This window comes from Trichosporon asahii (genome assembly GCF_000293215.1).
Source record: "Trichosporon asahii var. asahii CBS 2479 unplaced genomic scaffold scaffold00075, whole genome shotgun sequence".
In the NCBI taxonomy this organism is placed as follows: Eukaryota; Fungi; Basidiomycota; class Tremellomycetes; order Trichosporonales; family Trichosporonaceae; genus Trichosporon; species Trichosporon asahii.
Window position 1 is genome coordinate 1,016,531 of NW_014040850.1, and position 10,760 is coordinate 1,027,290.

The 10,760-nt window shown below is 57.4% G+C and overlaps 10 protein-coding genes across 10 annotated transcripts; 6 read left to right on the forward strand and 4 right to left on the reverse strand.

The window, feature by feature from the left end:
- Position 1: 1 nt before the first annotated feature.
- Positions 2-1,165, reverse strand: A1Q1_05916 (rRNA (adenine-N6,N6-)-dimethyltransferase; the record flags this gene model as incomplete). The annotated part of the gene is made up of 3 exons (XM_014321125.1): positions 2-683; positions 723-884; positions 981-1,165. The coding sequence occupies 3 exons, from the start codon at positions 1,163-1,165 to the stop codon at positions 2-4; spliced, it is 1,029 nt and encodes a 342-aa protein (XP_014176600.1).
- A 295-nt stretch (positions 1,166-1,460) lies between these two features.
- On the forward strand, positions 1,461-2,039 carry A1Q1_05917 (uncharacterized protein; the record flags this gene model as incomplete). Its single annotated transcript, XM_014321126.1, has 2 exons — positions 1,461-1,559; positions 1,611-2,039. The coding sequence occupies 2 exons, from the start codon at positions 1,461-1,463 to the stop codon at positions 2,037-2,039; spliced, it is 528 nt and encodes a 175-aa protein (XP_014176601.1).
- Positions 2,040-2,080: 41 nt separating this feature from the next.
- On the reverse strand, positions 2,081-3,503 carry A1Q1_05918 (uncharacterized protein; the record flags this gene model as incomplete). The annotated part of the gene is made up of 7 exons (XM_014321127.1): positions 2,081-2,116; positions 2,183-2,325; positions 2,369-2,471; positions 2,585-2,641; positions 2,708-2,808; positions 2,848-2,901; positions 2,951-3,503. 7 exons carry the CDS (start codon positions 3,501-3,503, stop codon positions 2,081-2,083), a joined length of 1,047 nt encoding a protein of 348 aa, XP_014176602.1.
- A 484-nt stretch (positions 3,504-3,987) lies between these two features.
- On the forward strand, positions 3,988-4,851 carry A1Q1_05919 (proteasome subunit beta type 3; the record flags this gene model as incomplete). The annotated part of the gene is made up of 4 exons (XM_014321128.1): positions 3,988-4,166; positions 4,319-4,522; positions 4,568-4,759; positions 4,803-4,851. The coding sequence occupies 4 exons, from the start codon at positions 3,988-3,990 to the stop codon at positions 4,849-4,851; spliced, it is 624 nt and encodes a 207-aa protein (XP_014176603.1).
- A 441-nt stretch (positions 4,852-5,292) lies between these two features.
- On the reverse strand, positions 5,293-6,303 carry A1Q1_05920 (uncharacterized protein; the record flags this gene model as incomplete). The annotated part of the gene is made up of 2 exons (XM_014321129.1): positions 5,293-5,676; positions 5,743-6,303. The coding sequence occupies 2 exons, from the start codon at positions 6,301-6,303 to the stop codon at positions 5,293-5,295; spliced, it is 945 nt and encodes a 314-aa protein (XP_014176604.1).
- Positions 6,304-6,731: 428 nt separating this feature from the next.
- On the reverse strand, positions 6,732-7,207 carry A1Q1_05921 (uncharacterized protein; the record flags this gene model as incomplete). Its single annotated transcript, XM_014321130.1, has 2 exons — positions 6,732-6,947; positions 7,004-7,207. 2 exons carry the CDS (start codon positions 7,205-7,207, stop codon positions 6,732-6,734), a joined length of 420 nt encoding a protein of 139 aa, XP_014176605.1.
- Positions 7,208-7,333: 126 nt separating this feature from the next.
- Positions 7,334-8,444, forward strand: A1Q1_05922 (uncharacterized protein; the record flags this gene model as incomplete). The annotated part of the gene is made up of 3 exons (XM_014321131.1): positions 7,334-7,458; positions 7,684-7,921; positions 7,971-8,444. The coding sequence occupies 3 exons, from the start codon at positions 7,334-7,336 to the stop codon at positions 8,442-8,444; spliced, it is 837 nt and encodes a 278-aa protein (XP_014176606.1).
- A 156-nt stretch (positions 8,445-8,600) lies between these two features.
- A1Q1_05923 (uncharacterized protein) lies at positions 8,601-9,189 on the forward strand (the record flags this gene model as incomplete). The annotated part of the gene is made up of 2 exons (XM_014321132.1): positions 8,601-8,663; positions 8,719-9,189. 2 exons carry the CDS (start codon positions 8,601-8,603, stop codon positions 9,187-9,189), a joined length of 534 nt encoding a protein of 177 aa, XP_014176607.1.
- Positions 9,190-9,280: 91 nt separating this feature from the next.
- A1Q1_05924 (uncharacterized protein) lies at positions 9,281-9,857 on the forward strand (the record flags this gene model as incomplete). The annotated part of the gene is made up of 2 exons (XM_014321133.1): positions 9,281-9,358; positions 9,402-9,857. The coding sequence occupies 2 exons, from the start codon at positions 9,281-9,283 to the stop codon at positions 9,855-9,857; spliced, it is 534 nt and encodes a 177-aa protein (XP_014176608.1).
- Positions 9,858-10,081: 224 nt separating this feature from the next.
- On the forward strand, positions 10,082-10,749 carry A1Q1_05925 (uncharacterized protein; the record flags this gene model as incomplete). The annotated part of the gene is made up of 2 exons (XM_014321134.1): positions 10,082-10,502; positions 10,703-10,749. 2 exons carry the CDS (start codon positions 10,082-10,084, stop codon positions 10,747-10,749), a joined length of 468 nt encoding a protein of 155 aa, XP_014176609.1.
- Between the last annotated feature and the right edge of the window lie 11 nt (positions 10,750-10,760).

Here is a 10,760-nt window from a genome sequence, read left to right on the forward strand (position 1 = left end):
CTTAGGCGAAGTGGATGCCGCGAAGGTTGAAAGCCTTCAGGAGTTCGAGCAGGTCGTTGCCAGACAGGACGGCGGCACGCATGTCGCCGAACGCGGGCCGCTGCTCGTTCTCGTCGAGCGTCTTGGCGGGGACAAGAGTCTCGGCGAGAACCTCCTCGATGAGGGCCCAGGCGTCAAAGTCATCGTCGATCATCTTCTCGTTCATGGCGCACCACGTCTTGTAGTTCTTCTCAATCATCTCCTTGATACCCTTAGCCTTGAAGTTGGCGCGGAGCGTCTTGTGCGACCTCGAGAAGACGATACGGTTGAGGCCATCAAACTCCTCAAACTTGACAGCAGGCGGGGGGTTGTACGGCTTGATGCGGACGACGGAGGACTCGACCTGCGGCGGCGGGCGGAAGTTGCCCTTGCCGACCTTCATGACGTGCTCGACGCGGGCAAACATCTGCACATTGGCCGAGAGACGGCACCAGAGCTTCGACCCGGGCTTGGCGCAGAGACGGAGCGCAAACTCGCGCTGGAACATGAGCACGGCGCACCGGATCAGCGGCCGGTGGGAGAGCAGCTTGAACACCAGCGGGGACGAGATCTGGTACGGCGTGTTCGAGATGCAGACGTCAAAGTAGGGAAGGTCCGCCTTGACAAAGTCGCCGAGAATGATGTCGAGCTTCTTCTGTTGCGGCCTGATTGTCAGCTGGTTACAGGGGACCATCAGCACTCACGTTCCGAGCACACGCTTCTGCACCTCGGCAGCCATACGCGGGTCCATCTCCACAGCAGTCACCTTTCGACACGCCGTCAGGATGCGCACCGTCAGGTTACCCGTACCCGGACCGACTTCGAGCACGACGTCGGTCGGCTTCAGCTCAGCCTTGTCGACGATTCTGGTTGTCAGCTCTGGCTACGGCGTATCACATAGCTGGCAACTCTTGGGCGTGCAGACCGCCTCGAGTCACAAGCCCAAAGGCATCAGTACTCACCCCTGAGCGACAAGCGGGTTCGTCAGGATATGCTGTCCAAATCGCTCCGTGTTGAACAGATGGTTGCGCGCTCCGCCCGCGCTGCCGGTCGCGTTCGTCCCCGGCTCCTGCGTCTTGCCTGGTCGCTGCGACGCGGCGATGACTCCATGGTTGCGCGTGAAAGTCTGTGACGTAGCCTTCGGCATGGCGTCAAGTTTGTGTGGATGGGATGAAGTCGATGTGAGTGTGTAAGACCTTCCTCGCGCGATCGCCGCTCGGCCGTCACTGCGATCACTGGTGGTGGACGAAGAATTCCAACTTTATCAGGTCACGTGTTTGCCACCCAACAATCTTGAAGCCGCCGGGACCAATTGCAACCAGCGTCACGGCTCGCTCATGACGAACATTTCAGAAAGTGGAGGTGCGACCACAGGGATGAGGTGTGCGCCTCTTGCTGACCAAGATTTCGACGACAGACTGCACACGAGATCGATATACGCCATGGACGAAGACGACTTTTTCGGCGGACCAACGCAGGGTGGTGCCCAGGACCCTCTCGCCGATGCCGAATACGCCCGCATCGAGCAGAAGTACTCTGACGTGAGTTTCGCAGTCCGAGGCTTCAACTGACACCAGGCGGGCTACCGCGAGGGCATTACGGATGGCAAGATGTCGACGCTGCAGGCGGGATTTGACCAAAGTTTTGCGACATGTGTCCCCCTCTCCCGGAGGATGGGGCAGATGCGAGGTGCCGCGAATGCTCTCCTCTCCCTTGCAACGCAGGCCAAGGCCGATGAGCAGCTCATCGCCGAACTCCGTGCAGTCATCAGCAAGCTCTCGACCGTCAAGCGGGACGATGTTCTCCCGATTGACCACGAGCGGATAGAGCATGAGAAGGAGCATCAGCAGGATGACAACGGGTTTGAGTTCGCGCAGACCGAGCAGCGTGAGCTCGAGAGCCTCGAGGACATGATGGGCAACATGGGACAGAAGAGGGCGGAGCCTGCTGTCCGCGGAGAAGAGCTCCTGGACGCGCTCGAGAAGGAGTTGACAGAGGTGCAGGCGAAACTCGGTTTCTAATAGATCATGTAATGTACCAAATAGTAATACAAAGGCTGAGGTCAAGATAGAGTGGTCACTCGGGTCAAGAGATTAGGCTGGGGGAATATCGCAGAGCAGACCGGTGTTCTACCGTTAGTTACGCCACACGCACGTCAGCTTACATCGATGTCAAAGGACGCCCACGGCACTTCCTCCTCGCTTGGAATAGGCTGGGACGCGCATGATGCGTGGGCGTACCGAAGGTCGTCCTTAGCGCCTCGGAATAGCGTCACGCGAATCGTACGCTCCGTTGTCCAGGCGTCTCCTACCCGTCAGCTCATTACAAACCCGATTTTGCAGCTACCCACCAAGTTGCGGCATCAGCACCGCACGGTCGCCGGTCTCGAAGGTCGCCGGCTTGTTGTCGACGGTCATGAGCTTCGTGGCCATCTGGGTCGTGGCGACCACCTGCTGTCAGCTAACGTCACCTCCTGAAGCCTACAGCGCATCCGTGGACGGTAGCGGCCTTGCCGAAGACAGTTTTGACCCTGCGGTTAGCTGCAAGTGTGCGATACTCAACTCACTGCTCCATTATTCTTCTTCGGGTATTCAGGTCTAAAGACGGCTGCCGAAAGTGGTAGCTTAGTGTGTCGACGAGGAGCAGCTTCACCTAACTCATCAGCCTGAGAGCTCCATCACGCACACACCTTAGGGTGCTCCGTCAGCCACGAGTCCAGCATCTGCAGAACGGTGATCATTTGGAGCTGAGTACCGACACGCATGATGTAGATTCCGCCGAGTATCGTGTCTGGCTCGTCAGCTTACGCAAGAGGCAAAATCAGCTCACCTGCATTGCCAAGTGATTCAGCCGCCGACCGCAGGCGGTCTTCGGTGATTGAGCCTTCAGTGTCTGACGTTAGCGATTCCGCATGAGGACGATCAAACCTCACCGATAAGAAGGACCTCCGGCGTGTCCTCATCAATTGTTCGCGCACTAAGCGCTATCCCGATAATGGCCCCCGTCTTCCCACCGCCAGGAGGGGCAGACAGCTCCAGAACCGCTCCTGGTCTGATACTTCCAGAGTCCTCGCGATCGGCTCCTCTTCCTTTGAGGTTGAGGCCATGAGGAGCCGTGTAGCCCGAGACATAGTAGCCGATCAGCTTGTCCAGTGACACAGACAACGTGGAGAAATACGTCGGGGAGACCTTCAGGAGTTGAGAAGCCGTCACTGACTTAGCGGGCGTTGGGAGATATGCCGGACGGGCTGAAGGGTCAGCTCGTCCAATCCGGTGCAGCTCACCAGATTGCTGGGTCACTATCCGTAAAACCTCTTCAGCTTGACTCAGTCCTATCCCTAAATCTTCTATGTCAACGGTGGACTGCAGCTCGTACTTACCGACAGCCAGATCTTTGGGCGAGGTGGAGGTCACATCCTCGACCGTCTGGTAGCCATGCTTGTCCAGAGCCTGCCTGTAGGAGCGTCTGACGTCAGTTAGCTGCATACTGCGAATCTCACTCTAGTTCAAGCTCCCGCAGGTTTCTACTCATCGCATTCTTGAGCCTGTCCTGATACCGAAGCAGCGATTGTTGTTGTTGTTGTTCCTGTCGGTAGTTGGTCCAACAGCTCGAAAGTCGCGTAAGTGATGTCACGTCCCCACGTGGCTCTGGGTCCGCTCGAGTCACGTGTCCAGGCCGCGCGTCTGCTGAGTGAGTCTCAACCGTCATCGTCTAGCCAGCAGCTTGCTGCATCATCGTCTCGCTGCAGTTCTATCCGCGCTCCTTCATCAGGCCTCGGGCAGAAAGATACCCCTCGAGACCATCTATTCAACATGGTGAGTGTGCTGACGGCAGATGAGTGGTGCAGTGGGAGGAGTTGCGCACACCGCGGAGCTGATCGGCTTCCCTCGTGCGCTTTGTCAACGAACTCTGCATCATCGCGCCGGGCGGCTGTCTTTAGGATCGGATCTAGCTGACCGACAGAGTATTATGGAGTACAACGGAGGCTCAGTCGTTGCCATGGTTGGCAAGGACTGTGTTGCCATCGCGGGTGACCTTCGACTCGGACAGCAGGCGACTGGTGTCGCCATGAACTTCGAGAAGGTGTTCCCCGTTAACGACACGCTGTACTTCGGACTGCCGGGACTGGCGACGGATGTCTTTACTCTGTGAGTGCTCTTTGGTGTGCCAGCTTGCTGGCTGTCATCGCAGGGCGATGTACAGTGTGAACTTGGCGGATCACCACATCCAACCCAGTTCATCGGCGGCAGGTGCCGGCGGCAGCATGCATTGCTCAGCGAGTTGTAGCTGACATTTGCAGGAAGGAGCAGATGCGTTTCCGTGTCAACATGTACCGCATGAAGGAGGAGCGCGAGATCACCCCCGTCACCTTCACGAACCTCCTCTCATCAACCCTCTACGAGAAGCGTTTCGGCCCGTACTTCATTGAGCCTGTCGTTGCTGGTATCGCGCCTGCGACTGAGGCGAACCCGAACCCCCAGCCCTTCATTTCTACCATGGACACGTAAGTGACCAAGCTTCCCCAGTGCGATGACAAGCTGACAGACAGCATCGGATGTATCACGACACCCAAAGACTTTGCTGTCGCCGGAACCGCGACTGAGAAGCTGTACGGTACCGCTGAGGGACTTTGGGAGCCGAACCTCGAGCCTGAGGACCTGTTCGAGACCATCTCCCAGGTGCTTCTGAACGCTGTCGACCGCGATGCCCTCAGCGGCTGGGGAGCCGTCGTCCACATTATGTGAGTGCAGCTTTCCTGCTCCAACCGTCAAGCTGACATGCAGCACTAAGGACAAGGTCGTTACGAGAATGCTTCGCTCGCGCATGGATTAATTCGTTTGTAGAGATAACATGTAGACATCAGCAGGACATGCCCGCTTCGCATCAGTGGGTTATAGTGCAGCACACTGCCATTCGAGACTGTTATAGTGCAGCACACTGCCATTCGAGAGTATACTTACATCCAGCTAACGAGTTTGGCTACGGCTCCCGCTGTAATATCTCTAGGGTTTCCCCGGTCGGTAAGCACAGATCTCCGACCTCTGCAGTTGTTTTACCAGCCTGTGGGAGTGCACGACCGGACGAGCTGCGGTGCAAAAAGCACAATGAATACATGGATAACTGACGCGGGCTAAGTGTATGGTATGCTACAAGGTGTACAACACTGACCGCCTGTGGTGCCTCCTTTTCTTTGCGCGGTACGGGGTGTCGCGGTGCGTTTGCCAGGGCTAGCATCGCTCCCTTTGGTGACCGAACTACCCAACTACTGCCAGCTCAGAGAGCCGACTCCCTCTCCCTTGCCTCCTTCTCTAGCTGCTTGATCCGCTCTTTCAGCTTCAAGTTCTCCTCTCCGAGTTGCGTGACCTTCTCCTGTAGCTTAAGCACGGGCGCGCTCCCTTCGCCACCCTCAAGTTCCTTGACGCGCTCCTGCAGCGTACGGATTGACTCGCGCATACTCTGCTTCATCGTCTGAGCAGCACGGACGTGTCGATCCTGCCGCGCCAAATGCTCCTTCAGGTCTTCCATCGCCGTCATCATAGCCCCGAGAGCAGGATGCGGCGGAGCGGTACCGCCCGGCGTCGTCGGTGGAAGGTTTGGCGTGGCAGGCGAAGCCGGTGCACCATCGCGGAGCTGCTCGACGCGGGACTTGGATGGTGTCTGTGGATCACGACCAATGAGAAAGGGATTCTGTTGTCAGCTTGATGAGAAGAAGAGTTAGCTTACAGGTTCGTCCTCCACCAACGTGTCCAGCTTGCGCTTCCTTGTATCCGTCATCGGGGTCGTGTCGAACCGGATCGCTCGCGGCGTGTTCGTCTGACTGAGCGCCTCCTCCTCCAATTTCTCCGCATCCACAGATCCCCAGTCGATATCCGAGGAGTCCTCGTCGCTATCCGGTACGCTCACCAGATCCTGCTTAGGCTCGTTCCACCGTCTGAGTCGCTTGCTGGGCGTCTCAACCCCAGCAGCATTGTTCAGCGTCGCTTGCAGGAGATGGTTCGGAGCACGGCTACTCGACTTGCTCGGTGTAGTGCTTGTGCTGCTCGGTGTCGTGCCAGTCTTGCGGGGCGTCGCGGACCCGGGCGTCGGTCGCATCAACCGACTGGGCGTGCCTGGAGCGGCACCCAGCGTCTGTCCTTTCGCAGGACTCGCGCCACCGAGCACATTGCCCCCTTTCGCGGCGCCGAGCTCGTCCTCCCACTTGAAGAACTTGCAGCGCTTCGGGTCCTCGCGATCACGAGCGCACGCGTAGTACCACCGGTTCGGGTTCGCCTGCGTGCGGCTCATGAACCGCTTGGCGGGGACTTGGTGCTGGACGTCAGTTAGCAGACGCGCGCAAAACTCACATTGCACAGGACACGCTGCTCATCGCCGTCAGTCGTCGAGCTCGTTTGCGTCCGTCCCCGGACTGGAACCGTGAAGGACGAGCGACTCATGGCGATGTGGAGGATGTTGTTGTGATGGGATCGACAGGTGGGTGACTGGACTTTTGGATTCGCACCAGCGTCATACGCACGTGGTGAAGTAGCCGATTTTAACAGCCCGAGATCACCCCCTCTGGCCTCTGGACAACGATGGTAGCTTCTTTGCATTCATCTCTTACACGGTCCAAACTGTTTGTCTATCTCGCTCTTCCGGCGCACTGCAGATGTGGGAGGCCCACGTCCTCGGCTGCAACAGTACCGACATGCATACTGCCGCCAAGGAGTCCGGCTCTAGTCCGACCAATCGTCCGAATCAGGAGGGCAATCTTCCTCGTCGCCGTACCACTCCTCCCACGGCCTATATCCGGCGTCGTAGCGTTGATTGTCCTTCTCCATATACTTGATCATCTGGTTCCTTTCGAGCACAATAGCCTCCAGCTCGATGACTTTAGCTCGCAGAACTTCGATGTCGGTTTCCTTAGACCAGTCCTTCTTAGGAAGCTTCTTCTGTCGCTCATACTCCCTAACCTGACATCAGCCACGTCGCAGAGGTTGCTGCTCACCTCAGCGCTGTGTTGCCACTTCCAGTTCTTCCCGATCTTCGACTGCTGCGTCTCTTTCGTTGACGTGGGTTGACTCTTCTTCGAACGCGTGGCCCTCTTCAGTTGCGCTGCGGCCCTTCCGGCCCCAGACTTCGCCTTAGACGAGGTCGCAGCCCCAGACTTCTTCGTACTCGAGTTCCCGGTTCTACTTCGGGTGGTTACCATGTCAGTGGGAGAAGTGGCGAAATGAAAGCTATTCGAAGACTCGAGTTGAATCATCGTCCTCTCCTGCAGTCACGGACCCCTCGACAATGGCGGCGCCGTTCAGGCACGGTCCTCCGATTCCTGAACATGAGGAAACCAGACACATCTCCGGTCGCTGCTGGTGTCATTCATGCGCTGAGTGGAGGGTACGAGTACGACGGTGACGGTGACGCGGTCATCAACCATTACGGGCGTGAGTACGAGCGATTTGAGTAGGTGTGGGCAGACGCCGTTGGCAGCTGCCTTGGGGTGCATTGCGTACTGTTCGTTGTCCGCGTTGGTCTGATATCGCTTTGCACGCCTCAAGGACTCCGATCCATCGTCGGCGGATGCTACCAACGTGAATGTGACTTTGGAAATCAGATGCATGTCATCTGACGAGGTTCTTTCATCTGAAGAGCATGACATATGTCATTCGGAGATCCGGTGGGCTTTAGGCTGCCATCAGCTGCCAGGCACGCCAGGCACGACATTGAATTTCACACCGATAAGAAGTCAGACGCGCGCGCGTCCGACCAACTGACCACCCATCGATCAGGAATAGCCGGCGCCGGCCGGCACTTCAACTCCACCCACTCGACCATGACCGAAATTGACTCGATGGCCACTGCGGCGAACGGGGACGCCAACACCAAGAAGCGAAAACTGGACACAACAGAGACGCAAGGCGGCGAGGTGAGTCCCACTGGGTGCAAGGCGAACGGCTTGCTGACTGTATGAGCAGGCGCAGAATGCTGCGGGCATCTCATCAAATGCGGCGACTTCCAACGGAAACTCTTCATCATCAGAAGCGCCAGAAACCGAGATCAAGCGACTAGAAGGCGCTCTGCGGAAAGCAGACGAGTCCATTCGGCAGATGCAGGCGTCGCGCGAAGCTATAGCGGGGCGGCTAAACGAGCTCGGGCGGAATGTCGTCATCAAGCCGTGGACGCAGGAGCATCTGAAGACGGTGGTAGAGCATCACCTCGACGAGTTCCAAGCCGAGTATGCGCTATGTGATGGTGTCGAGAGCCTACCGGACGACGCAAAGGAGGACGCGATCCGCATCCTCAAGATGCGCCGTGCCATCTACACCGGGTATCAGAGTGACGGCACTGGATATCGAGACGCAGACGGGAGCTGGATCGACTTCGAGCCTACCGAAGAAGATCTGCGATCATTCAGGTGGGAGGACGCCGATACCTTGTGGACACAGTAGCTTGTTGTATGTTATGTTGCAGCGCGAGCGCGCTTTCGGAAGCTTTTGGTGGCGACTGGGCTAAGTCAATTGCGACGGCATGTTCTCACAGAGGTAGGGTCAATCTTCCTGGGCATTTCAACATCACCCATTCACTCTCAACTGTCAACCCAGAGTATGACGGACGACCAGGTTACAAAGAAGCGGAAAGTGGACGTGATCGATGTGCTTGACAGCGACGTGCGTATCAGTGGCTCCATGTGATGTGGCCTTCCCCGGATTAGACTGACGTCAGGTGGAAGAGGTGCAAGCATCAACATCCTCGGGTAGCACCGGATCTGAGACCCCCAATGAGGGTTCCGAAACGAGAGAGGACGAGGTCAAGCGGCTACGAGCGGCTCTGAAGAAGGCCGATGACACGATTGCAACCATGGAGAAGTCTCGTAGGACGATTGCTGCCCGTCTCCAAGCGCTCGGCGAGGTGGTTCTCCTCGAGCCCCGAACAGCTGAATGGCTGCGGGAGAAGATCGCAGAGCTCGAGGACGATTTCTACTCCAACGTCTCGGAAATCGGCTGTGACGAGGATGCGACTGAGGAGCAGCGCTTCGATTCGACATACATTCAGCGCCTGAAGGATGCGCTCGAGGGCGGCTTCCCGTGCGACAAGAACGGGTATATCAACGCGGAGGGGAGGTACATCGCTTTTGCGCCTACGGACGAGGAATTGGAGGACTTCCGCTGGAGCGATGTCGGCTTTACCAACTAATAGGTGTGCGCCCTCAGCCACCTCCAGGGTGCAGATTCGTGACAGCCCAGATAAGATTTCGGCGAGTTCTCACCATCACACCATCTGCATCATGGCTCGTACCAAACAAACGCACCCCAGGGCGCAGCCGTCGACGACAGAGAAGAGAAAAGCGCCGCCCGCTGATGCAGTGAGTATTGAGACCTTGATGCGGGATGCTGATGCCTCATCAGGCAGCCGGCACTCCCACCCGCTCTACACGGAAAGGTGCCAAAAAAGTCAACCCCGAGGAAGTCGCAGCGCTTCAAAAGGCCTTGAAGGAAGCTGAGGAGAAGCTTGAGCAAGCTCAGGAGGCGCGGAACAAGATTGCCGCGAAGTTGGAGGCGCTTGGCCAGGTTGTTGTAGTCAAGCCCTGGACGGTCGATCATTTGGAAACTGATTGGGCGTCGAGCTTGGACGATTTCCGACAGACCTACGGTGAATTTGGCGAGTACGAGGACGAGCTCGACGACGACGATGACGCTAAAAGGTGGATCATCCGACTCCTGAAGATGCACGATGCAATCCAAGGAGAATTCCCTTCCGATGGGACTGGTTACATTGACGAAGATGGTCAATGGGTAGACTTCGAAGCGACAGACCAAGACCTGGAGGAGTTTGAATGGGTCGATGCTGACCCGCTCTGGTGACCCCATGCATGGAAGATGGATCTACGGCTGCAACGCCTGTTCTGAGCACGGGGCTCGCGAACAATGGAGAGCGCGTTGTTGACAGTCCCCACACTCATGGATCACAGGCACAGACGTACATCTGGCTTACGATTGAAGTCCGTGAACTTTCGCGTCTCTTACATGACTTTCGAGCCCAGAGCGCGTCCAGAATGAAACTCACAACTCACCTCTAATCAAGAAGTATGGCGACGACAAAGACAAGGAAGCGACGAGCCGACAAGAAGCGGCGCAGCAAGCTCAGCAGCGACCCCAACGATGTGTCCAACAACGGATCCGGTGGTGTTCCCGGGGACCACCGAACGAGTCAAGCCATGTCAAAGGCGAGCAAGCGACGCGCCAGAGCAAAACGCACAGCTGTTTCCGCGAGCAACCCAGTCGCCATCCTCGATTGCTATGCTACCAGCGCGACTGCTATGCAGGTGGACGACACCATGGGGATGCCCGTCGTCGCATCCAGCAGCGGCCTTAGCAAGCTCGCAAGCCAGCCCGAAGGCGAACCAGCCAGGAAACTCGTCGGAGGATCTGTCAATACGCTCCTGAAGGAGCCTATCGGTAAGACCCCTGGCAAACCCGCGGACAGGAAGAAGAAGAGGAAGAAGTCGAGTAAGCAGCGAAAACGTAGCAAAGCCGCGGACAACGGCGCGACGGCCATCAAGAGTATGCCGATCATTGGGAACGAGCCGGGCAGCAACCGCAAAACCCCCCAAAAGCCCCCACACAGGCCCGCCAATGGTTTGGCCAACAAGCAAGTCAACAAGCAAGCCAGCAAGCAGGTCAGCATGCAAGCCGATAAGCGGGCCCAGAAGATTTCCAGCAAGAAGCTCAGCGAGTCAACGGGCAAGCAGGCTAGCAAGCCAGCCG